This window comes from Pagrus pagrus (assembly GCF_965226575.1).
Source record: "Pagrus pagrus genome assembly, chromosome: 21".
NCBI classification, from domain to species: Eukaryota; Metazoa; Chordata; class Actinopteri; order Spariformes; family Sparidae; genus Pagrus; species Pagrus pagrus.
Genome location: NC_140208.1, coordinates 2,623,702 through 2,650,632, shown reverse-complemented (window position 1 = coordinate 2,650,632; position 26,931 = coordinate 2,623,702). Strand labels below are relative to the sequence as shown.

The window sequence follows — 26,931 nt, the reverse complement described above, 5'->3', positions numbered from 1 at the left end:
TCGGGGGTTTAGTATCTGCTTGAATCGGATTAGCAGAGGGAGCTGGAGAGCGTGAAAAGATGGACGTGCATATCCAAGTTTTGTTTAAACAAAAGTGACACGCTGGAAGTGAAATATCAGGAAAGCGCCACAACGCAGCTGATTGGATTTTCTGGAGATGATTCCAGCTGACGAGAGCTGATCTCTGACGGGACCGGTGTTCGTCCATTAATGCGTATTGATCTTCCGTCTTACTGTACGTACACACAGACGGGCAGCGGTGACGTGAGATCATCGGGGAGGGACCCCACTGTAAAACAACATGTTTTACATCCCCGTGGGCGCAGGGAGCAGCCATCCACCCGGGGGGCTGTAATCGAATGTAGGCCAGCTGAGCCCACGTGCTGATGATGTTCCTCGGTTCATAAAGCTGCAGCTGTACATTAAAAACTGCAGGATCGACTCCCACAGAAGCAAACATGACCTCTGACTCTCTGTGTAGATGACAGGCCAATGAGATCATCCGCTGCCGGGCCTCGGGGCTCACCTCGTTTCCTCTCAAAGGCAGAGGCTGTTAGGAAAATTAGTCCAGGACGCTGCTAACATTTGTCATCTCTGTTACAGATTGTGTCCTGCATGTTTAAAAAGACGACACTCGTGTTTGTATGTGACACCCAAACCCAAACGCGTCCATTAGCTTGCAGTTTACTGCTTCAGTTCACTCTCACGGCTCTAATTACCGTCTTTTTTTGGCAGTAGACGAGGCTTAAAGGGAAACTCCGCCAGTTTTTACACATTAAAGTGTGTTTACAGGTCTCTGGGAGACCTACTGCTTATGTGAAACAAGTAGTATGAAGCCTTTTGTGGCTCCAGAGGAAGCCGCATGTCATCTCATAAATTCCTCTTCAGTGATGTCACTCAGTGTTGTATTTACCCTGTTGCATTGTGGGTAATGTAGGCGCCAGGTTTTGAAAAGGAAGTTATAGGAACTGATGTTCACACTGACAGTATAACATTTAATTTACATATAACTGTTTTAAATTCTAGTATTTAAAATGTTTTCATGATTTGATGGTATTTTACCGTGTGTGTGTCTTCTTGTATTTTTGTTGTGTTGTTTATTTTTCAACCTGCTCAGCACCAGTTGCCAGATTAGCATGTTAGCACCTAGCCAGTGAACAGTGGAGCATTTAGTGGCTGACTGTGTCGGACACAAACACAACTTCAGGTGATGATGTGTCGGTCAAATCTTCACCCAAAAATAAAGCAACATTATATAGAAAACTGGCATTTTGTGCAAACGATCATTAAAGATTCTGCTTCAATAGGCTTTAGTTTATTTGGCTTCACATCCTGGTCACTGAGGCTTCACTTAATCTGCGTTGGACTCGATGATTTCTGCTCTGTGACCTCGCTGTTGCTTTGTGTTGTGTCCCTGCAGGATGATGGTGTTCGGAGTGCTGACGCTGGTCCTGAGCTGGACGTCTCTGGGAGCCGACCTGGCCACCGCTGTGGTGAGCTGCTTCGCTTTCCCCCCTCCAGCCTTCCCTCGCCGGCTGCTTTACCCCCCAATATAAACTTGTGTAAACTGGCCTGTAATCAATTCCTGTCACGCCTGACAGTGGTGATAAATTGCTTTAACTACACGCGCGCTGCACTTGAAAAATGTCTTTCGCCGCGTGAGGGGGGAAGAGATGATTATACAACGCTGCAGTTGTGCTTATGTTCATATATCTGCATTTGTGTGAAATCTGTAGGTGGTTAATACAAGAGGAAGGGAAACGACCGTCAGTCTCAGAGACACGTGGATGTTAATTTAGGATTGAGCTGCGATTTGTTGCATTTGCATCCTCTAATCAAAATGACTGTACGTATCAGCTGCATGGCTGCTAATCAAGGGTCTATCCAGCCTCTCCTGCTTTAATTAAATTTCATCCTAAATTTAAATTACTCTCAGTAAAATGTGCACGAGTGCTGCGGTGTCTTCTAAAAAAGCTCATTCTCACTCGGTTTGTCTTTCTGTCGCGTCGCTCGCGTCTGATCTCAGCCGTCAAACGCCACCGAAAATAGGCCGACGAAAGAGAAACACAATCCCAAATCTACACCTTCAGCGTCATTACACGAGCCTGAATACCTTTCATTCAAAGTCAAGGATTATGACACCAGGAATCAAATTACAGCTTTTAAAACCTATCATGCTGAATCGGTGAATAATTACAGTGTTTTGCTCGCACACAAAAATGTTTAAATGACCCAGAGGGCGAGAATTAGAGTGTGAAAACAGAGAGATGGGTTTAAAAAAAAAAAAGTGAAGATCAGATGGATGAGCGGCGGTGTTTTGACTCACGTGCCTCGGGCCTGTGTGCTACTTTTCTCAGGTTTGTTGTTGTGTTTTGACTCCAGGCTGCGCAGGATTGTTAGCATGTGTGAATTTAAGTTGGAGATAATGAGCGTCGGGTGGAAAAAAAAGCAGCAGGAGGCGCGATCAGTTACAACGCATTAGTCGCCGGTTTCATCTTCCTTTTTCATCCACCGGCTTCGTGTCTTCACAGCTCTGCGCTCTCTGTGGTCTCCATCTGTGGACTCTTTGTGATACCGACGCTCTGACACACAGGAGAAGCATGCGATGTTCAATCAGAGCACACAGTACTGAATCTTTCAACAGAAAACTGATGATTTACAGTTCAGTTAGTCTGCTACACAGGTGGATTGTGGGTGTAAAGATCCTTCTACAGGCAAGGAAACTGGATAAACAGTGGGCCTTTAAAGGGACAGCTGACTATCGGCGATAGGCTCAACCCAGCGCCGGCTGGTTTGTTGGAGCTGACCTTTTACTTTGCTAAATTAATGGTGCGCCTCCTTGAAAATTTCACTCAATAAATGATTAACCTGTCAGCGGCAAAAATAGGAACGGGCAAAGTCTGTGGTTTTCTTTCTGTGATTAGAAACTGACCAGCGCAAAGACGCGCCGACAGACCTGTCCGTGTGCAAGTTACCGGAGCCAGTTGACGAGCAGTTAAGAGTTGGGAATACATTTAAAACCTGTTCGGAAAATGAGACGTGCAGCATTTCATATCCATATCTGTTTGGCACAAATCCGCCTCGTCCCTGTGCACTGAGGAGCGTCTCTCAGTGTTGTAGCGTACACAGCAGGATGGTGTCTTGTAGTGTTGGCGTCCTCCCAAACTGGTGATTTTGTCTTCTCTTTTTGCAACCAGCTCCTCCATAATTGCATTCAATGAAAATGCGTGCAGTGCCAGCGCAAACCTGTGCGAATATATCATTGACGGGCTGACGGTGGCCTGTTGGAAAGCGTTAACATGTCACCCAGCACCCTACAGCTCACCCCAAAATGAAAAATACATATTTTCACTCTTATCTTAATTTCTGTTTATGCATCTGGATTGTTTTGGTGTGAGTTGCAAACTTCACAGAAGGTCGGGAAAATAAAACGTCATGATCCGTGTTCAGGGGAGCGTGAATATCTGCAGCCATCGTTATTTTCCTAAATACTTTGTCCTGTTTGTTGACCACAGCGAGTTTGTTTCAGTCTGGATGAACTCGATGAATCATGTGGCTTCACGGGAATCATTCCTCCTCTCAGTGGCCCGTTATGTAACCTGTCCAGCACGTGGTGTTTGGCTGAGGCCGACCCCGACTGGACCGTCCGCTTCATGTCCTCGCCGCCTTTTTATCTGCTACAGAGCAAACAGCACCGCGGCTTACAAACAGCACCGCGGCTTACAAAGAGCGGGCAGCTGTTGCTCCAGCAAGAAGTCCCATTTACAGTCTTCACTGGCTCCTTCAAACATCCTTTATATGTGTGAAGAAATGTGTGTGTGTGTTGTGTATGTGTTTGTAGTTGGGAAAAAGTAGTGTTACAGGAGTGTGTGTAGTTTCTAGTTGGTAGAGCAGCAACTTATAGTCGATAATCGATTCGTTGATCAGTCAAAATGAAATAAAACTTTAATTTTTCACATTTCATTCTTGTTTTTTAGCAAAGACATCAAACATTTGCTGCTTCCAGCTTCTTAAATGCAAAGATTTGATGGATTTCTTCATCATTTGCGAAGCAATTTTTCATTTTCTGGGAAATTTTGACATTTTATGGACTTTAACAACTGAACTACTGGGCTGTCAGACAAACTAAAGAAATGTTTTGTGGAAGGAAACATAAATGTGATCTGATGTTCTGGATTTTTTTGACAGATTTCTCTTCAGTCCGAGCACTGAATGTTTTATGACTTTTGTATTTTTTCAGTAATGGTTTTAACTCGCTCTCTTGACTCGATGTTCAAACACCCCTCATTTATTGTATTTTTTCGGGGACTTCCAGGAGCTGCAGACTGTAGCAAACAGGTCATCCGTCCACTGCAGGGCTACAAACTGAAATAAACTCCCGGCTGCGGGCAGCTCTCCACATCAACTGGGTTTAATGGTTCTGCTCTGTTGAGGGGGAAATGGTGCACCCGTGTGGACCTTGTGTGTGATCGGTGGCCACTTAGCTGTCCGTCACCTGAGAGTGTTTGAAAAATCACTGAAATGCTTCCTTTGCTCTCCGTCAGCGGCCTGACTGAGGCTCCAGCTGCAGCCAGACGGTGTCCCACTTTAAATGAGAGCCAGAGTTTTGTTGCTGCGCTTTAATGATGTCAGACACACCGAGAGGAACCGACCTGCGTGCTGGTGCTGGTGCAGACAGTGTTTGTCTTTCGACAGTCTCACAGGTCTGACAGGTGTGTACGTCAGATGCTCGACTGTCAGCGCCTCACCTCACAATAACTGAATACATAATGAATGCAGCCCTTTCCAGGAACTCTTGATTACAGACGGCAGTAATCAGACCTCACACAGTCATTGTTCCCTTCAGGAACTCTAACAAACTTCCTCCTGAACTGCAGAGCTCCTCGCCGTCCCTCGTCCCTAACAAGCTCGCTCTGGGTCCGCCGGGAGAAACTCGGCTTGCTTTATCTCATCTGGGCTCATTAGCCGCCGCCCCAGAGGAGGTGAAGCTACACGCCGTGTGTTTGTTCTGAGCTCGGGGGACGTTTAACATTCAGGCGGCACAGTTCAGAGGAGACCACCGGCTCCTCACTTCTGTTATTTCTGTCGAGGCAGGTTTCTTGTTAGCGCTGAGCAGTGTGAGTGACAGGACGGAAGAAGTCTTCCTGTCTAGACATGTTAAAGAGGATTATAAGAGAAGGGCTGTCCTCTTCATTTTCCCCTATTGTGTGACAAAGTGATGAGGTGATAAGCTGCGACAAAAAGGTTTTCCGCGTGTTAACGGACTGTAAGCTGCAGGTTCAGCCTCTGTGTCCTGTTCACCGCTCTCACATTGTCTCCTGCTTTTGTTTCAGGGCACGAGTGACTTCTGTGTGTCCCCTGACAAATACCTCCTGAGCCAGACGAAGGGGATCATCGGTGCTGGTGAGCTTCAGTGTGGATGAATATGAATAACTCTGCATTAATGGAGTTATAGTTACAAGAGCAGCAAGCTGTGACGGGCTTTTAATCAGCTTCTTCCTCCCACAGATATCGTTCATTACTACCTTTACTGCAACCAGACTCTCACCAACCCCTTCCAGCAGGTAGGAAACAAACAAGATGCTTGAATGTTGACTGTTGTGAGGTGTGTGGTGTAACCCACTGTAAAAGTAACATATAACTTTAACCGGTAGCGGAGTAATAAGACATGTTTCTAATAGGATTCTGGTCGTGTTATTACAGTAACTGTGTCCATTAACGTCGACACGTGTCGGTTAGATGATAAACTGAACATTTCGTAGACGTCTGCAGGAGCTCGCCGTCGTCTTCCCTCTCCTCTCTGTAACGCTCACGAGGTAAAGTACATTTCCCCTCCAGCTCCAGTCAGCAGTCGACATTACAGAACATAAAGCGCCAGAAACGGAGGTCGGGTCGGGTCGCTGCTGCAGTCAGGCTGATAAACAGGAGTGGAGATAAACCCACTTTTTAATCCCAAAAGTTTGAGAGTAATCTCTGCGCCGTCCCCCCGTCAGATAGAAAACAAAGGACGAGGGATGGTTATTTGTGTTTGTGTCTACTTTAAGGGAAGACACACAGGTTCTGACCCATTTAACTGCTCAACACATCAGTGTGACTCGAAAAGGTTTTCCCAATTAAAATGTTTGAAACGTTTCCAGATTTAAATCAGAACTTTTCTGATTGAAGACATCATTTACTAAATGCCAGATTTAATTCTTGATGCTGTAGATATCACGTTCGGTACCGAGCCCAGTAAAGAGACTGAGTTCCTACACCAGAATTTTTAGTCCTGGCAGAGTGATGACAGAAAATAGTTTCAAATAATGCAAAATGCTGTTCGTAATGACTGTATTTGAATGTGGAGCAGTTCTATTATAGTGATTTAAACGCTGATGGGAAAATGGTTTTACGTAACTTGAAGTAATGAGAGTTTTGTTCACTTTAAACTAAATGTTCAGACGTCTTTGGACCTGAAACTCAGTAACTCAGAGCTCGATGGGGGAGTTCACGTCTTCGCCCTTCAAGCCTCATCTCTCTCACGCTGTTTCTCCCTTGTTCAGCCTCGTCTGTCTGATTTACATCCTGCCTTCACCCCGTGAGCCTGGTGGAGCACTATCTTTCATTCCTCCTCTTCTACTTTATTTCTTTATTCTCTGGCATTCATCAAGCAAACAGGCCAAAACATGCAGGAATGGCACAAAGCTGCCAAGACACGAGCGATATAAAGAATTGAATCTTCCTCCTCGGCCCATCTCTCCCTGCCGAGGTTGCATGAGGTGACTCCTCAGAGAGTGGAGGTCACATCGCTGACTTCACTGATGTCAGCGGTGAAGTCAATTTCTGCCAGCTCCGGCCCAGCGGAGCTCAGATCTTATTATCTGTGCTCTCGTAGACATGCCCCGGGGATAACGAGAGCGCAGCTAACAGAGGGCGGACAACCGTCACCCCGCCTGGTAAACAAAGTCAGCACTCTTTCTCTTTGTCGCACAGATACCCAACAGGTGCAAAGTTCACGAGCACGCTGGCAGATACAGGAGTTCACACTGGTTGGCAAACATACAAGCTCTCATGTCTCCTCCCTGACGTACTCTCAGGCTGCCCTGTACTTCCACCCTCCGTGCCCTTGGATTTCATCGCTCTGGGCATCACCGCGGCTCTTTTTCTATTCTTATCACCGTCATCTTCTCATTTTTTTTCTTTTTACCGACTTCCTTCCTCCATCCACTTTCTCTGTCCTACTTTATTTGGCTCAGAAGAACGAGCTCACCCAAGCTCAAATAATTAAAAAAAAGAAGCCAGATCCGATCAGGCCGTTTGGATGTTCGTGCAGCAGAGAGCAGGTTGACCGCGGACACTCATGCAGATCCAGAAGAGAAAAAATAAAAAGTCAGATCAAAGGAAAGCAATTACATTTATAGATGGAGGAGGTAATTGACCATATCCTGTCTCAATTTAACACTGTGCCACAGGACAGGGGTGGTGTCCAGGCGGCTCCTGACTGTGAAGATATCATTTTTACTCTGGAGATGTGGCAGATTAATTCACTTATGGCTACGCTGTAAAAAAAGGCACGAGGCAGAAGGCGCTGTCTCTCAGGGAGGATGTGATTAGACTGAATGTGGAGGCTTATTTTGCCCCCTGCTGGTGAGAAGACAAACCTGCACGGCCACAATCACAGACTCCAAGCATCTTTTATATCAGTTCAGGGTCCTGCAAAGCCAGGATGTGGTAATGATGTGGACTTTGTAGCCCAATTAAAAGAAAACATGTTATATTTTAAGGAACTGAAAAGCTGCATGTCCGACTAGTAAATACAGTAACTCACTTTCCTGATCAGGCGAGCGGTAAAGAAGAATTAAACACAGCTGATGATGGAAGTAGCTCAGGAGTGAGACGTCTGTCCTCCATCTGATCTTTGCTGAGAGTTTAAAAAATTACATTTATGAGCTGAAGCGTCAAAACATTTACATTTTCCTGGAAACTTTGATACAATTTTTAGATTTTTCACTGATATTTTTTTCTGTAATAAACAATCAGCAAATGAAATGACAGAAAATAAGATCTGTTATGTGAGCTGTTAAGCTCTCATGTGTTTTCAGTCAGAAGGACATGAAGTCGGCTTATTCTTTCTGGGAATCCACGCTCATTATGTCATTTGACAATCTCTGTTAAATGCCCTTGAAAGACTTTACTTCTCTGCCAGCTCTGTTTCCATGCAGATCAGTGTTAACTCTTCATTTGAATGCTCTCTGCTCTCTCTTGTCTGCAGCCTCTGACCATCTTCCAGAGGTCCCTGACCACCATGCAGATCCAGATCCAGGGTCTGCTGCAGTTTGCCGTGCCTCTGTTCCCCACAGCCGAGGTATCACCAACAACCAAACACCGCTATCCTAGAGTATAATGGAGTCAAATCATTTGTGGAGCAGCATTAGGAGGGATTTTTCAGTGATACTGTACATTGACCTCTCCACAGAGAGACCTACTGGGCATCCAGCATGTGCTCAATTCCTCAGAGGCCAGTCTGCACCAGCTGACCGCCCTGCTGGACTGCAGGGGGCTCAACAAGGTTCGTTCTCTTCATCCTAATTGGCATCACAGCAGCACAACTAGGTCAACAGGAGAGTAAGTGGCCACGCAGGACTTCAGCATCAAACTGAAAGTGGAACTGGGGGAAGAGAGCGGAGCGGAGCAGAGCGAGGCACAACAAGAAGGATCTGAAATTTAATGAGATCCACTTTTTCTGTTTTCTTATAAACGCATATGTGAGTTTGCTGCACAGTGCTTCTCACGACTGCGGTGCAGTTTGTATGAAAAATGTTGAACTTGAAGCGAAGTGTGGAGACGACACACTCCAGCGCCCTAAGTGCTTTTTTGTTTTTTTTTAACCAAGTCAGACGTAACAGCAGGAGTCGGCCTGTACCAGCGTCTCGTGTTTTCATTATGTGTCTGACCTCTTTAGGACTACCTGGACGCGATGGTGGGGGTGTGCTATGACGGCGTGGAGGGCGTGCTCTACCTCTGCCTCTTCTCCAGCCTGGCAGCCTGTGCCTTCACTGTCATGCTGTGTGCCATTCCCAGGGCATGGAGACAAATTGCCTGCAGGTCAGTTCGTTCTCTGCGTGTCTGCCTGCCTGAGCGCCCTCATTTCCTCCTCCTGCAGCCGACTCTATGCAGCTCCACGCACTGTATGAGCCAACCAGAGCGTGTGTGCGTGCGTGAATATTTTTTACAATTGCACAAGCAGCCAGATGTTTTGTTACCAATACAAATTCACTCTTGAGTGCTTCAGAATAGCATCTTTAAACAAGGACAAGGAAGCTGATTTTTGCACGTTAACTCGTCTATCATCAGTGCAACATACAACATAGTCGCAGATTTGAGGACACATTTTTGTCGTCCGCAAAACATTTCTGGAGCTTCAAAGGAAAGCAGCATTGCAGGATTCTCCTAAACAACTGAAAATAAAATATAAAATGGCTCCACACAGCTCGTCCGGTGTAATCCAAGTCTCTAGAAGCCCCAAGATCCTGAATTGATGTGTAAAGACGTTATTTACACCCTCGAAGCGACCTCGTGCACATCGCTTTTAGCAGCTACAGTAAAGATTTCGGCTCATAAAAGGTGTAAATAAAGTCTTTTCAAATCAGTTTGGGATCTCAAAGCTTCTGGAGACTTGGACGAGCTGTAAGATCACTTGTTTAGCCGAATGCTGCAACTCTGTTTTGCTGTGAAGCTCCAGAAATGTTTTGTTGACTATGAAACTTCACCTGACTTTTCCATCAGCGTGGAGCTGAGCAGATAATGGGTGCACTTATCCTTTAATTTCCTGTCCTTGAATTGATTTTTAAGCTATTTCAGTGAGCACTGAAAAATAACATGCAGAGGATGTGAACTGGCCGGAGACAGGCGATCCTTCACGATGACCCATTCATCACTCGTCCCCGTCAGTGACCTCATCATTATGTACGCAGGCGTCAGCAGGGCTGTTTAGTAAAAGCTGCTCATGGAGACGTAGACAACAACGAAGCAGCCTTTTTTTATAATGCAGGAAACCAAATTCACATTGTCTTTTTCTCTTCATCTGTTTTCTGGGTTTGATTTCCTGACAGTACAGCCTGTGAATGCTTATCAGCAGCTGACATCTGAATCTCAGAGAAAACGCTGCGAGGGAAGAGTTCCTGCTCACAGCTGTTAACATGCACCGATAACACAAGAGGGTGTTTGTCAAAAGGTGTTGAAGTGGCGGCTTTGATGGATCATGTGTGGCGTGAAAGTTTCAAGTATCTGTAAACTGATATTAATGCAGCACTAAAGAAACACTAATCTCCCGGAAAGACAGGAAATGAAGCTAAAACCTCGCGGCACGCTTTCGGAAATGGTACGTTTAAATCAGCCAGTGAGGCAACTTAGTATTATTGAAACTCGTGCAGGAAGAAAAGTTCATGTTGAAGCAACCGCTCACCCAAAAATGTTAATTTAGTCATGTCCCCATCTACTTCAGTTGTTTAGGAGAATGCTGCAACGCCTTTTTGCTGTGAAGCTCCAGAAATGTTTTGTTGGACTATGAAATTTAACTATCTGCACGAGGTTGAGCAGATAATGACCGACTTTTCATTCATGGACATTGTCACCCTTGTTATTATTCTGTTTACTTCCACTTTGGGTATAATTACGCTCTAAAGTTGGGAACTTCAGAGGATGTAAACAGGAAGTATAATTGGATTCTGTGAGTTGAGCTGTAGGCGACAACTTGAGCCTTTAATCTACATTATGAACATTTCGGCTCATTGGCACCATTAAAAGTTCGCCGAATTAGCTGTTGGAAGTCTCTGTTTGAAATGTTCCCATTAAGTCTCTGTTTGAAATGTTCCCATTAGTGTACAGAAAACTTTCACTGCATTACTTCTGTAGTGAAGCAAACCTAAAAATGTGATATTTCTCAGGCAAGTTCTGAAGAAGGAGAGGAAGGAGCATCTTTGCTCCCTCTGAATTCTTAAAAATATGTCCATCCACCAGTCCTCTCTCCTCACGTCTCCTCATCCTTTAACCTGACAGTCTGAAAAACCATCTGTCTCTTCTCGTACTCGTGTTTCTCCAGGGAGCGAGATTACGACGACATTGACGAGGAGGATCCGTTCAACCCTCGGGTGAGGAGGATAGCCTCCCAGAACCCCAACCTCACCAACATGCACAGCTTCTGCAGCTACAGCAGCAGCATGGGCAGCCAGACCAGCCTACACCCGCCCGCCCAGGCCGTCTCCAACGCCCCCATGTCCGAGTACATGTGAGTGGACAGAAATTAAGGAAGTGTGATTTTTTTAGATTTCATATTTCCACCGGCGTCTGACTCGAGGCTTTTATCGTTTTTCTCAGGAACCACACGGCTCTGTTCGGGGGAAACCCGCGGTACGAGAACGTCCCTCTGATAGGACGAGGCTCTCCACCCCCGTCGGTGCGTTGGGTCCCAGAGGCCAAGTCCTTCCTATGACGTCACATTTAGCCTTTCAAGCACCAGATATAGCTTTTATATAAATAACTGCTGATTGTTTAACTCGTAGTCAGCTCACTTCCTTTCCACTCAAATGCTCAACCATATCTAACCTTTCTCTGATTTAATCAACTTCGGCTAAAGATGTTTGATGAGATACTCTTCAGCTGCACACTGTGCCTTCTTCTAGTCCTCGGGAGGCTGGCTTACAGTACCAAAGCAAGGCGAGGAGAAGTAATGTAGTTAATATTTAATCGTGAACTGAACATCATTTAGTTTCCTTCAGGCCAAATTCCCAGGAGGCGGTGACATGGGTCCTGAGCCATAAACTCTCTCACAGTTGACACTAAAGGTTTTCCTTCCACATTGAATACATCCAGCCTCTCGCAGGACCACTTGTCTCCTGCTGCTGTACATCAGGGAGATAAATATAGAAACATTTTGGATTAAATTTTCATCAGGCACGGCCTCGTGTGTGATGGATTGCAGCGGTTTCGTGCAACTTTTGCAGGTATCTTATCTACTTTAGATCAGCATTTTATAAACTTCTTTTGAGAGGATGATTCAGAGGAACAAGTGTTGAGATCAGCAGCTCAGGAAAAACAAACCAAACACATTTTTATTCATGATAAATTGCATATTATTCGTTGCTACGCACAGAGGGTTTAAAGGAGACGTATTATGCTCATTTTCAGGTCATTTGCTCATTTGGTTTTTATTTTGGTTTGCTACTGGACACACCAGTTTCTCTGACAGTCTGTCCGTCTCTGCTGTAGCTCCTGTGTCTTTGAAACTGGTTTTATAACCCCACTTGGAGGACAACGTACGATCATCAACATTACCAGAAAAATATCATAAAAATACCAAAATACACCGGAGCCTGCTCTGATTGGTCAGCTCGCACACGCCTGAGCCAGCACCACTAACAACAACAGCTGTGCTTAAATAATTTGTACGTGCCAAAAGAGCTGCAAGGCATACATTTTTAACAAATGTGTGACATGGTGATGTAGTGTGATGTCACAAAGTCACAGTATTTAAAGGCAAGGCTACTGACGAGGCGTTTGAGGAGCAGTGTTTTCTGTGGGAGAGAGCAGCTTCTTTTCAACTTTCAAGATCTTTTACATACAAAACAAACGATACAACCCACTGACGGATAGGAAAAGAAAAGAAAAAGAATATGTCTCCTTTAAATCCATGAAATTGCAATAAAGAGCGATTTATTTTCTACTTCTCATGTTTGTTTTACCAGTTTTTGCAGATAAAGCAGAAAAAACATCCTCTTCTTTTGCTTTTGTCAGTCGTGATTGACTCATTAACCTTCGGCCTTTAGTTCCAACCTGAGCTAACGCAATAATACGATGTTCTTTTCCTTCTGACTTCACTCCTAATTAATACCAGCAAGTGATGTATAATTAAATTCTCCCTCATGACTACAACTGTACCGCACCGTGCAGCAGTCTGCAGCTAACAGCTTCTTTTATGTATTTTTTTTGTTTGTCCGTTCGTCATGTGTTTGTTTGTTTGTTTGTTTGTTTGTATCTTTCATTTCTATATTTCCTCTTTTTTTTAATCAACTTTTGGAGATATACTCTCAGCAGTATAGAAACAGAGTAAGTCTTTTCAACTCTTCCTCAGGATTAACTCCCTCACTTCTTCCTCTGTTGCATCTCTTGTCTTTTTACCTCACATCTCTCTGTTTGGTTTCCTGTGCAGTTTTGTTTTTTTTCCTGTTTGGCATGGCTTTAAAAACTCTCGACCTGTTGTCCTTCATTCCAGACAGTCTGTTTGAGTTAGTGAGGGTTTGTCTGCCCCTGGTGTTCACAGGGTGGTACTGTAGTGTTGTCCCTGGGTCTCCTCACAGTTATCCTCCCTGTGCATGCAGTTCATTCGATTCTATAGCTCGTGCTGCCACCAGGTGTTAAGCACCGGGCGTTGTGTGGCGCTATAGAATTAATATTATCGGGGTATCGACAGGTTTGGAGGGATGTTACAGTCTTAATGTTGACGTGACTGACCTGCTGATAATTGTACATTGTGTGAGCCAGTTTCGTAGGTATGGGTTAAAGGAATACTCCGCAGAAAATCTCTCTTGATGACAGAATTCGAAGGTGGCTCTGAAAAGTTTCTTTGTTGAGAGAGCGACCGTAGTCAGCTTGGATTCACAGCGGCTGCAATCGATTAAAATGTCGACCAAGAATCATGTGAAGATGCATCACAACGTCCACCTCTCTGACATTGATCATGTAACAACAGTTAAACGTTCACCAGCAGCAACTAAGGCCAAAAGGGTACAATCGGACTGGCAGACGTCCTAAAGGACCAATCAAGCCCAGTCAGGCCCCCAGAAAGAGCACCAGGCTTTGAAGCCAGTTTTCCTAGTGGCCAAACCGTGTAATTACATCATCACTGCGGCCCAAAAGACTTATTCCCATAAGCTTACACTGGGAAAGAAGCGTCTGTAAAAGGATGGATACATTTTTTTGAGCCTCGCAACCTCCGAGAAATGACTCGTTTCACTGTCCTAACTGGAGCCAATAGGTCCAATAACAATTAGAAAGTCTAGACGAGCCGCACAGTTAAATCATTTTATCCACATTCAAGTCAGCCGGCGTGGTTGAAAGTCTCAATGAAGTTCCAGGTATTTTCATACCCTGGAAGTCGATCTTTTATGGCTTCAAAACGCCACTGAGCAGCTTTCAAAGGAGTGAACAGGGCTCTCGTCTGCAGTCCATTTCAAGTCTGAAGTTGACAGACACAAATATTGAGAAGAACCACGTTGCTCAAAATCCATCCTAGTCACCTGTTCACACTGTCTGTGTTGATTCTACAGTTTATCAGTTGTTCTGTACTCTTATTGTTACGCACTGAATATAACGTGAAATATCCATAAAGTATCTCGCTGTCAGGGGTCATCAGTTTACCTTAGGTAAAAGTGTCGGGACCCACTGATCTAGATCAGCAGAATCAACCTTCTCATCTAACTCTCAGCGTGAAAGCAACAAAAGCGTATTTAAAGTCACAGTCCGGGTCGCCGCTGAAACCCATTCTTACTTCCTGTGAGTCCGAGCCGACTGCAGCTGCCAGCTGAGCCTCAATCTTTAAAGAGCCACCTTTGAATCCCACACAGGGACTATTCCTTTAAACCCCCATGACATTTTATTTCTTTTCTTACCTGTAAGATAAGGCTCAGTCCACACCTGTGACACCTCGCCGGCAGCTCACAGAATCAGCTCATAATGTTTCTCCATGTGTGTCTTTGTGTTTACCTTTCCCTCCACAGTACTCCCCCAGCATGAGGGCCACCTACCTGTCCATGACCGAGGAACAGAGAAGACAGTTTGGGAACGACTTCCAAGCATAGACTTCTTCCTCTCTACACACACACACACACACACACAGACACACACAGACACACACAGACAAAGAGTGTGTGGCTCACAGAGGACGGTGTGTAACATCTCGTTAGTCCAGGACTCAGGACAAAGGAACCACACTCATGAATGATTAATCACATTTTTCTGTCATATGTGGGGGGAACTTGCTAAATACTACGTTACTAATACGTTGTTAAAAAAAACAGGATGTACTGGCAAAGATCTGACGTCTGTATGAAGAGGAAACCGATGATTAATAACTGTGATGTTGCAGTAAAGCGTAGAAATGTGGTCACAATAACATAAAAAAGACAGTTTCTAAAGTTCCCAAAAAAAAACCTTACATTCAGGTGATGTAAACACGACATATTATTTTGTATGTATTGTGCTTCATGCTTGATATTTGTGAAGCACAAACCCAGCACTGTCGGTCGGCACACAGCAGGAGGTACTGTTGAGGTTTTTAATTTATTTACATTCACACACAGACGCCTGCGAGCGAAGCTTTACTCTTTTTGTTTTCCCCCCGGAGAGACGAGACGACCTTGAGACCACGGCTTCTGTATATAAGTTGTACAATAACAGACTGTTGACTCATTCTGATGTGTTTTATTTTAAACAATGTGCCATTTTTTATATATTTTTTCTAGTTTTTTTGTGGGGATGTCACATACGATCACTCTTTTTTTATTTTCTCGAAGGCCATTCATTCACATTGTCCGCCTACTTTAATCCAGCTAACACAAAAAAAAGTTGTAGTTTTTTCCGACCGTAGCTTTTGAAGCTGTGCTGCTCTAACCGTGATTAATGAGAATATTCAGGTAATTATTTTTTTTTTCGTTCAAACCCATCCAAACAGTACGTGTTTGTATTGACTAACAATGACTTTCTGTAGGGATTTAATATATACACTTTTTGTTTTATTAATTATTTTCTCAAGTGTCATTTATTTCCGCATGTTACATTGTACAGGCACTGAAGGTGGTGCTTAATTTTTGTGTGTGACCTTAAACTTCAGGGTCTTAATGTGAGTTGAATAAATCAGTTTTGAGTAAAACTCCACGTGTCCTCACTTTCTTCTTGATGTTCACGTCCTTTAGGTACGACAGAAATGTAATGTAATGTGTGATTTTTTATTGTATAAATGACAGAACGACAACAATGTGTATTATCATCACTAACACTTAAGGATACTTAAGCTCCTAAAGACTTGAATAAAGTTTTTTTAGACACAACACACTGTAATCTAGACCCATAACTGCATACTATAGTATTGTATGTAATATCAAAATGCAATAAACCAAAAAAACATTTAACATCTTTCCTCCAAAGACCAAAAAAATTACAAAAACATAGGCTACATTTTGTACAATCAAGAGGCATTGACTATAGTTGTATGAAAAAACATTTATTGCTGTCTCTTTTTTAACAAACATTGGGAATATGTCCCTGACACACACACTGACACACTGTTTTTGTGCTGTGCCTTTTTATTTAAATATATTTGGAAGTTATTTAAAGGTGTGCTATATAACTTTTTTGGTTAGATAGACTGCATCACAATGTTTGTTTACAATAACTCCTCGGTGATTTGATGATTTCATATAATATAATGCATTGCTGTAGATTAAACTGCTAACAGTACATAAAGTGGTTAAGTGGCTGCACAGTTTATTACAATAACACAGTTTCTGCTGTCAAAGTACATGAAAAACAGAATGTCCCCCCTTTTTCACAGTTTTCATGTCAGAAATCTGTTCACCTTATTTTTCTCTGAGAACAGCTTGTTTACTCAATTATGGAGAAAATAAATATCTCATTAATATAAATATAAATTCTTTAAAAGTGTGCACACAAAGTAGAGCAGGTGTTTTCCTACTTGTCCCAGCAGATGTCAGCAGAGTCTTAATAAAAGGTTTTGTCAGCGGCAGGTGAAGAACACAATTATTTTTACATCCATACATTTAACTTTATATGTTTAGAAAAATGTTAAACATACAGCTAGCCCGCAGCTAACTAGCATTTGCGACAGTTTGCGTTTGAACCGAACAAATTAAACAAAATAAGAAAACATACAGAGAGAGAAGGAAACATAGACTCACCACAGGTGCTGTTTATCACGTGGTGTCATATTTTATTAACATATAATGAGAAAAACGCTGATAAGTGGAAGTTGTTAGTTAGCATTGTTAGCTAGTAGTTTTATTTAACAGTCGCTAGCTTGACAGCGCAACAACAACACCGGTGTGCCGCGTATCTCCAGGGAAACGTGAACACGCGCGCGCGTACACATAGAAACCAACGGCTGCCGCAGGGGAGCGGAGGGAGGACGGAGGGCAGCCGGGAAGTGAAGGCAGCAGGTGGGCTGGCGCTGGTCTTCACCTGCCGCGTCCGTGTGGAGCTCCTCAGTGATCCGTCGTGTTTCTAACGGGACGAGCGTCGACTGAACGCGACACAGACTCGCTGGTCCTCGGCCGAGGTCGTTAAGTGTTTGGCTCGGTAGTACAGTAACAGTTAGCAGCTGCCGTCACTCCGAGGAGACCGGCACAGCTCAGCCCGTTAAGCTAGTTAAGCTAGTTAGTAGTAGTTGTTGTTGTTGTTGTTGTTGTTGTGTGTGTGTGAGTGAGTCAGAAGGCTGCAGGTGTGTAACAGCTGAGTGGCATGCAGGTACCGACGGTGGGGAGGATGGTCCCGCAGTGTCCCGTCTCTTGTTGACGCTCAGCAGCCATCACTCGGACCGACAGTGACCATGAAGGACACGGGAGAGTCCAAGGACCAGCAACTAACTGTGAGTTCAGCCTGCACCGTCCTCTCCTCGTGATGTGTTGATGTTTTACTGACCGGAGAACAGTTTGTAAAGAGTCCAGGTAGACAGGAGAGCAGCGCATCAACTAGTGTTTCACCTGATTGTTTATTCTGTTCATTTTTATATGCACACATGCACCCACATCCCAACATCCCTGACAGTAACTGCAAATAATTAGATGGTAATAATTGAAATTACCTCGAGTCAGAGCTGAAATGGAGAATTTGTGTTTCAACTAGTCTGGATTTAAATGAAGAAAATCTACATTTAAACTCCCAACTGACATGTACACTACTCAAAATTAGTGAGGGATATTTTAGTGTTTCACTTGATTGTTTATTCTGTGACATATGTGAATTTTTATATGCAGACATGCACCCATATCCCAATACCCTTAACTAATTTATATAGATATATGGCTGAGATGGATATAATTGCACAGAGACTTTGATCAACTGGAATTGGACAGGACTTGTTATAAAAGTTATAAAATAACATGAATCTGCAAAGTAACTGGTGACTAAATTTATAAAATAAATGTAGGATAGGACGTTTAAAGTAGCGGAAAAAAGGAAATACTCAAGTAAAGTACCTCAAAATTGGGTACTGTTTATTCTACGTTTTGATACTAAGATTTTCATTTTTACTGCAAATGAATATCTGATCCAAATACCCTTAAATATTCCTTACAACATGCAGAGTTGGTGTTGTACTGTATGTGTGATTTCCCAGCGCTCCACTACCTGCACTTTGTTCTGCAGCCTATATCTGAATTATTGAAGTGGCTGTTTCAGTTGCCTGGCCGCTCTCTTGTGCAGCATGTTAATACACTTTCTACAGGGTGCTGACAGAGAGAGCAGCTTATTATACCCCTGTGGTGGAACAGTAATACAATATTACTGTGAGTATTATGATTATACAAACAGCGGGGAAAAAAGCCTCAAACATGTACCATATGTAACATTATGTTCAGCTGTAGTTGTTGTTCTTATTGATCGCATATACCTGTGGGTGCAAGACGCCCCTGCTGTGATTGTTACTGTCTGTTTTCTTCCCGCCACAAGCTTTTCTAATGATCTCTGAATGTTTTCATAGAAAGAAATCATGCAGGGAGTAAAATTACTTTACAGCACATTGACTACATCTGAGTCTATTCATGTATTTGTAAAGTGTTTCACTAAATTAGTGGTTTTCTATCTGCCAGCTAGTGCTCAAAAGGGAAGGCTAATTTGTCCTCTGAAACTACAGGTGTCTGTTTCACATTTGAGATGTGTCGGTGATTGTGGGAAAATGTCATCGCTCTAATTTCTTACTTTCTGCAGAATGCGTTGACATTAATCAGGCTGTGAAGTGATTAACAACGGGATGTGGGGCTAAATTAGTTAGCCAAGCCATTCATCCTTCCGTCCGTTTTCTAGATCTTCTTTAGTTTTGTCAAAAATACAGATTTTTGAAACTAATTTTCTGCAGTATCGATACACCCGTACCAGCTGAACTTTATTTACTCACACACGAACACACACATTGTTTTTAAAGGCTTTCTGCTGTTCACTGCTACTATAATCTACAGTTTTGTGCCATCACTCTTGTGTCAGTTTGATTCGGATGTTGATGTTTTTGAAGGTAATCTATCCCAGCATGCACTGGGCAGAAGACAGGGTACACCCTAGACATCCAAACACAGTTTTGAGTTTCCACTTTAACTGACCGGCATGTTTTGTGCTGGAGGGGTGGAAACTAGAGAGAACAAGCATGTGAAATTAAAATGTGAGTGTTTTTTACTGTCTGGTTGAATGGGGAAACAACTCTTATCCTGTGCTTGACATTTATAAGATTACTCACACAATGCTAATTGTACCTCCATGAATTTGGGCTACTCTAGAGTCTTTTTTTCAAATGTCAAAACGGATTATCGTGAATTGAATTACACTCTGTACAGACTCCAGACACGCATTCTTTGTAAATAAGAACAAATGTATTTTAAAAATAGGAGTGCTCAATCTCTAATTAATTTTCTAGCCTGTCATTTCAGTAAATTCAATATCTCTGTGTTGATTAAATTCCCTGTGTTTGTGCCGCAGGTTGCTTTGAGGATCCGACCCCTCAGCGATGCTGAGCAGGAGGAGGCGGCTACGATCGTGGCCCACAGGGTGGACGAACAGGTGAGATGGCCACCCTTTACCCTACCGCTGTGTGTGTTTGTGTGTGTGTCAGCAGCCTGTTTACCTCTGTGCACATACAGTATGCATGCACGTGAGTGAGTGATTGATCGATGGGGTCAGTGTGTGTGCTGCTGTGGGAGAGGGCTGCTGTCTCCGTTTCAGAAGCCTCTTCCTGCACAGATAAGGTATCTGCAGGGACCTCGGTAAAGCCAGCAGCTCTTGTTAGAAACAAACTGGTTTGTAAAGCTCAAATGTCACATTTCCTTTCTAAATGAATGCTGGATGACTCAGACCCGAAGCAAAGCGAGTGATGACCTTTCTAACGACTAATGGAAAGGCTCGAATTTTTTCATAGGCAGACGGCTGAAAGCTTCGCCATAGTGAAGCCTGGGGTTTAATTGGACATCAACAATTGCAGAGCTGTCTACACTTTTGACATTTGTGGTTCAGGTAGTTTAATTATTGGTCGTAATTATTTCTGTTACGTATTTATTATCAATTGTAACGTTGTAATTCTCTGTCAGTTTATCGTTTAATGGAGTTCTCTGTTAATTTAGCATTTCACTAAATTAACAGAGACTGGGACTCTTTTTTTCTTCTAGATAATAATTGGGCATTTTTTGTTCCGACACATCAAAATGGACAGTTATTTAATTAAAGGACACAATGGAAGCGACAGAACCAGAGATATCGCCTTTTTTTATCCCATACATTCTTCTTCCAAAGAATATATTACCGACAATACAACTAAATCAACACACACATTGATCAAAGTGCTGTACAGAAGAAAGTAGGTATATGACACATATAAAACCAGAGACATGGACTTTTGAATTCATTCATCCTAGCAATAAAAGAAAACCTAGATTTAGACCGCTGTCACACAAAAGAGGCATGTTTTCCCCTCAGATGATCCTGTCCTTCAGCACAACCTCTGTGTGCTCTATGTAATAATGTGGTCGTACATAAAGTACATGGAGCCCGTGTTTACCAGCAGCCTTAGCTTTTGAACTGGTCCCTCTTGGAGACCATTTAGCAGTACCAACCGGTGAGTGTGTGATGATGATGAACATAGTGCAAATGATAATGAGCATCGTGACTGGGAACATGCTGAGGCGCCTCCTCGCTCAGTGTAGGCTCATTCAGGCAGCAGTGGGCATAGTGGTGGTGGGCACCTTTTCTTAATTAACCAAGACGAAACCAGGAACGTGACAGAATAGCAACAACTGGCAGTGACTCAGTCTTGACCAGTGTGAGAGGGAAATATTCGTGCAGGGACGTGAGTGCTTGTTATACTGCTGGAGAACACTCCTAGAAACAGATAATCCGTGGCACCGAGACTTGATTTGTTTGTCCGTCTTCTAAGAAGTAATTTAATTACGCCGTGTGTTGAGGACAACATCAGCACTTCTGCCTGCCATGACATCATTAAAAGAGGCTTGGGCACAGGGGATTAGAGCATAGCGGGAGGCAGGTTGATATGGTGCTGACACAGCCACCATAACAAGGCTTTGTTATCATCTCCGGCAACCAAACCTCAGCAGGAAAGTATGTTTCTGTGCCAGCTTTACCTGCAGGGCATTCGATTTTAGTCCTGGATAGCATAGTTCGTACTGTATTATGTCCATGGAGAGAATTTGATTCTGACAGATATGAAGTATGGGGATCATATCAGGTTCATTCGGGCACATTCACCACAAAGGATTAGCAGAGCTTACTGTACAATATACACTTGTTATTGATGCAGTGGGATTGTGGGAGTCTGCTGTTTACCTGTGAGTCACGCTTACATGGGCTGTCCTGACATGGGTCGATCGGATATAGTAAGGAAGGTCACAACAACACAGGGATGTTGTGAGATTATAGATGACAGGATGACTGAATGTCTTCATGTCTCTGTCACTCCTGCCTCAGCCAGCACACAAGTCACACACAAATATATGCAGAGGTGCACTGCACATACAAAGGACTTCAATCCCGTCCACACGCTACCTTTCCACAAATACACGAGACGGTGTACAGATGATTTTGTTATCAAGGCAGACAGACAGGCGATGACCATATGGCCAAGGTAGTACTCAGACAAGATTAGCAGGACGCTGGTGGCTGACTCGGCCGACTGGGCGGGAGTACCCAGATCTAGCTTTCCTGGCAGAAAGCAGACAACTCGAGGCTGAACTAAGCCTGCGGAGATGAGCTCATTGGACAGGTTTTAGCTCAGGTTAAGCCTTCTGCCACCTGCTCTCTCTCTCTGTCTCTGTGGCTTTACTCTTCCCCCACTCGCAGCCTCAGGAGATTCAGCCACTGCCTTTCACAGACCACCTGTTGCCTGTTACGCTCAATGGGCTTTTCTTGTCCTTGAGTGAGTATTACACAGGTCAGCGTTGTAGTGAGGTGGATTTATGAATGAGATATGAAATGGCTCAGGTTGGGCAAGTTGTATTCAGTCAAGGTTGTAATATTATGATATTACAGCATAGAAAAGTGTCTTTTATCCCAAACTGTGGACAAAACACAAGAAGGTTTTGCTGTTTCTAAGCAGCAAATTTCGACTCTGGTGCAATTTTTATTTTTTAACTGATACAGGATTATTCAAAAGAAGGAACGCTGAATAATAATTTTTCGATGAGTGTGTCGTGTAAGAAAAGCTTCATGGACACAAGGAGCTGGTTGAGGAAATTAAGAAACCGGCGTGACCAGTGTTGTCTGAGACACTATGGGCAGTAAAACATGCAGATACGAGAACACGTTCAAGATCAGATATAGTTTCACAAAATGGACGTCACAAATCAATCTATACCTAAGAAAAGGCAATCAGGAAAGTTGTGAAATTTTAGTCGTCGAATATCGATGTGCATTGCCTCCGCTGCCACAACAGCTTAACTTGCATGTTTTGTTTTTTTTTACTGTGTGACCACTGGCTAAAAACACATTTGTAATGATCCATAATTAAAACAGATGAAATTCCTGTATCTTTGCTCGCGCTCAGCCATCCTCACCAAAACTCAAGAAGTAGCCTAGCTCCGACCGTAAACACAACGCACACGTTCACATCGTTACGTCCAGTTGGTTCAGCCGTAAGGAACATACAGCTCAGTCTTACAATAGTGTTGGTTTTAAATATCCAATTATTGACTGTTTTTGCATTGAGACATAATCTTAATCATGATGCATCTCAGAATGGAGATACTACACTGTTGGTTAATACCAGCTCCTAGAGCCACATTTACTGTTACTCATTCTGTGTGTGTGTCATGGCTGTTGAGAACTGACTGAACCCAATGTACTCTAATACAAATGTGATTTAACTTCAAAATCCAAATATCACAGAGCTCGGGAGAATTAGTACAGTGTCGCATCTCGTCCATCGATGTTTGGCCATGAAGAAGTTGTTGTTGTTTGTGTTTGGGCTCTCAGCTGACCTAGACAAGCCTGAGTTGGACGTCGGAGTGAAAGACTGATGGGGGTGGTATCATCCCTCCTTAAGAGGCTAACAGGAATGCTACGCTTATCCCCTGAGAGATAAAGATGGTCCTTCCACCTCGTGAATGAGACACCTGAGAAGTTTTATCTCACGACCGACACTTACAGAGGATTGATTGGCCTTGGCAGCTATACATACACGTGTTGGGAATTTAAAGCATACATCAGATAGGATAACTGATGAAAATAAGCTAGTAGAAGTGAGTGTTTACACCCCGCAGGATGTGTCCTCGCCCTCAGACTTGTCCGGCATGTCTTTGCCAGGGCTGGCCTGTCAGTAGCACACAGCGGGGTGTGCTTTATAGTGAGGCCTCGTCTCCATGGAGACACCTAGACAAGGTCAGGGCCATTGTTTGTTTTTGTTTTTTCATTCCTGGTCCTCAGTGGTTCAGTCCTCCGTATGGGAGGGTAAGGAGCAGGGGCAGCAGGGGTAGAAGGCCATTTTTTGGTCGCTCTTTTCTTGTCAGCAGATGAACTGGCTTTTATAAATACAGACTTTAAATGCAACATTTGCTCAGCTCAGGTGTTGGCAGCCTTGTCAATTCGATTTTAGAGTGGACTGCAAGTGTAGTCAGAATTCATATAAGACTTTCCTAGCATATATTCATCCGTGTGTCTACCTGAAAGGACAGAACTCTCAGCCAGGTGGTTCATTGTAACCCCTGAGTGAGAGGATGTCAGCCAGCGGGCAAACAAGAAAGTACCATTCTGCCTGTCTGTTCCTGTGTGAAGGTCAAGTCCTTTAAAACAATAAACAGCATTCAGCCCTGTCCAAGTGCGAGTCTACTTGATTACAGAATACCATGGATTGGCAAATGTTCTGCCTTTGTGGAGCACAAAGCAGCTCGCCTTGAGTGCTCAGTGTAGAGTTTCTGCCACCATCTCTACAAGGAGCTGCCAGTGAAAGGAGATTGAAATTCACCTTCAAGGCTGCCCTGCAGTTCGCCTGATACGCATAAAAACAGCTCAATTTTAAAATCAAACTACTGTGAATGAGAAAGGCATTGTACTCCTGAGAAAATAAAAGGTGAGATGTTCAAACCCCCGCAAACACAGAACAATCATGTGAATATTGCATAGGAAACGCATTATGAAGAAATGACATGAGACTTTTGACCACTTCAGTGCATCAGTGTTGAGGTAGCTAGATCAAGAATGCATCTATTGCAACCACAGCTCATTTCATTTCATTTGAGAAAGGCTTACTGCTCGCCTGAGAACGAAGCAGAGTGAGTTACATCAGAAATGTAAAATATTTGCATTACTATGACCAAGTTTCACTGTTTTAATAGGAACCTAATGTTTCCTCACACCATCGTCCATTGGCTTAATAGCCTAGTTAAAAATCTGCAGGGAAAAGCTGGAAAAAAAGGCCCACTTTGTCCATGTAGAGTCTTTTTTACGAGGCAGAGTGTTTGAATAGCTTCAGTCGGACAAGAGAGGGAAAGGAACTACAAATAGCCATGTTGTTCTTAGCTGTGAAGATTTACCCTCCACTCACACACACAGCCTGAAAAGAGACCTGAATCTGAAACAGTATTAGATGAACTAGAAGCACAGAAGGGTTTATTTTTGGCCGCACACTGAAGGTAGTCCTACTTTTTGCAAAGCTAGGTTAATATGTCAACACAAATAGCCTGTCTGACCCAGGAAGTGGATTATCTTCACTTTCCTCATTTTCTCTGACTCGTCGTGGCTTCCATGTAACACTCTCTCTTATTCCCCTGATCCTGATTCCCTCGGGTCTCTTTTACAGCGAGGGCTGTTGTGGGTGGGTCCGTGCATGTTAGTGTGAGTTGTACGTGATCCCTCTTGATGTCCTGCCTGCTCTTCCACTCCTAATCTCTATGAGAGTGCAGGGCAGCTCACCACAAGCAGCTCCTGAAGGAGACTACATGTTGGAGTGGCCCTGCTGTTAGTTCTCCTGAACCACTTTCAGTACTCAAGTAAACACACTTAGGCCTCATTCAGACCAAATCAGGCGTTTGCTGTGAAAATACCAGTCCTCACGTGTATTTTAGAGAGGGTAGTGTGTTTAGGCTGCAGACCACAGGGGCTGCCAAAAAAACCTGCACCTGTCTGCAGTGAAAAAGTTGAAACAGAATCAACTTGTGAGAAACGCAGCCTGACATCACGTTGCATTAAATAAACATGTTTTCTTACATGTGGAGAACAAGATTTGTAAGCCAGGGCCTTTCTGCATCACCGTACCTTATCATAACGCTGTTTTGTCACACATTTTTTTCTTAATCGAAAAAATAGCAGCTTCTTGCAATTTAGATATTGCACTTGGACATATTGTACTTTCGATTATATTTTGATTAACATGAAAGTAAAGTTCATTATTTCACACAAAGGGGCCACTGAATGACACGCCCACACCACCACAGTCATGCATAACTGCGACACCTCCTGATTTGGTCTGAATGAGGCCTTATTGCCCCGACTAACCCCTCTGTCTGTACAGCACGGTCCTTTGCCGTGAGAGCCAGGAGGCACCTTAGAATCACAACGTGTTCATTATGCGGTTCAATTAAAATAACAGTATTATACAATCAAGTAGGGAACATAATGTAGCTGAGGTGCTAGAAGGGCTCTAACTGTAACCTTGCCAGCTACTTATGTAGCAGGTTTCACAGGCGTAACATCATTTCAATTTCAGAAAAAAAGCACAATAGTGTTAAGAGCACATCCTGGGGTGCTGAGTGTGTGCAGTTGGCCGTGTATGTCTGTGCTCTGTTCTGTGAAACAGAATCGGGAGTACAATGTTCCCCTGCTTGCTCCGCAGCCACCTAATACCTCTTACACAAGCAGGAAGTGCAGGCCAGCCATAGGGCCATCCGTGTACTGTCTTTATTGGGCTCCTGGCCAGAAACACAGGCAGGGATTGGTCCAATGTAACATTATTAATAGGTCACAAGTTGATTCTCATAAAAACTTTCAACAGCCAACGGCCTCTCAAAATGTACTGTCAGAAAGATGCTGACAAACTGAACTAGATGAGAGCTCAAGAACAGTTTCTGAGAATATGAGGATATAGAGTGTGGTGAGCAACAACAGGTAGGCAACAGCAGGTTGGGGGGAATTCAGGACAGTGAGGAGGTGGCACTGAGTACAGACAGGATTGCAGCTAGAGATAGTCGGTTGTTACATAGAAAACACCTCCCATATGTCTTGGGATTTAAGGAACTCGAGGGAGTGAGTCTCTAAGGCTTTCCTCTGTGTCATGTGCCCAGTCATAACAACATGTTTGTCTGGTGAGGCTCATCCATGAGACTTCCTGTCCGCAGCATTGACAGTTAAAGATGGAAATGTTTACGCACAGTGTCTAAGCAGTGGTGTTACCTGACCTCATCTACAGTATGGCAGATCAGAAAATGATGTCATCTTTGGAAAGCTTATATTGAAGCTCACGTGGCAGCTTGATGGACAGCTGGGCGCTAGATGAATGCAGATACATGTTCTTTTGGTATGGTGGTTATATAAATGTAATTATGATGCTGTTATATTGCTGCTAGACCACCCTGTTAATACAGGTGTGCCTCTCTTTGTGTGTGGCAAAGAGTTTCTTGACCACAGTGAAAATTTTACATGCGAAAAATGATTACTTCACAACTGTAATCTAATTCTAATTAT

At 43.6% G+C, this 26,931-nt stretch overlaps 2 protein-coding genes and 1 long non-coding RNA gene across 5 annotated transcripts in view; 2 read left to right on the top strand and 1 right to left on the bottom strand.

Moving 5' to 3' along the window:
* The window catches only part of ttyh2 (tweety family member 2), a 60,774-nt gene extending 45,025 nt beyond the window's left edge, over window positions 1–15,749 (top strand). Inside the window, exons 6-15 of one of the 2 annotated variants that reach the window (XM_084343202.1) lie at window positions 1,421–1,493; window positions 5,334–5,403; window positions 5,509–5,564; window positions 8,249–8,341; window positions 8,453–8,545; window positions 8,939–9,081; window positions 11,078–11,263; window positions 11,353–11,431; window positions 13,054–13,080; window positions 14,751–15,749. In XM_084343202.1, coding sequence (XP_084199328.1) covers window positions 1,421–1,493; window positions 5,334–5,403; window positions 5,509–5,564; window positions 8,249–8,341; window positions 8,453–8,545; window positions 8,939–9,081; window positions 11,078–11,263; window positions 11,353–11,431; window positions 13,054–13,080; window positions 14,751–14,831 — 901 coding nt within the window. In that variant the 3' untranslated portion in view covers window positions 14,832–15,749. The remainder of the gene's footprint in view (window positions 1–1,420; window positions 1,494–5,333; window positions 5,404–5,508; window positions 5,565–8,248; window positions 8,342–8,452; window positions 8,546–8,938; window positions 9,082–11,077; window positions 11,264–11,352; window positions 11,432–13,053; window positions 13,081–14,750) is intronic. The other variant, XM_084343203.1, reaches the window with a different exon arrangement.
* LOC311250981 lies at window positions 11,451–17,050 on the bottom strand. Of its 2 annotated transcripts, none has more exons than XR_014621339.1 (3): window positions 16,947–17,050; window positions 14,643–14,777; window positions 11,451–11,876 (listed from the first exon to the last, which is right to left on the bottom strand). It is a non-coding gene; the product is annotated as an uncharacterized lncRNA (long non-coding RNA). The 2 variants fall into 2 exon arrangements; XR_014621340.1 differs by having other exon boundaries at window positions 11,451–11,873.
* Window positions 17,051–17,167: 117 nt separating this feature from the next.
* Window positions 17,168–26,931, top strand: part of kif19 (kinesin family member 19) — a 33,959-nt gene continuing 24,195 nt past the window's right edge. The window contains exons 1-2 of the mRNA XM_084343201.1: window positions 17,168–17,632; window positions 19,732–19,812. Coding sequence (XP_084199327.1) covers window positions 17,594–17,632; window positions 19,732–19,812 — 120 coding nt within the window. The 5' untranslated portion in view covers window positions 17,168–17,593. The remainder of the gene's footprint in view (window positions 17,633–19,731; window positions 19,813–26,931) is intronic.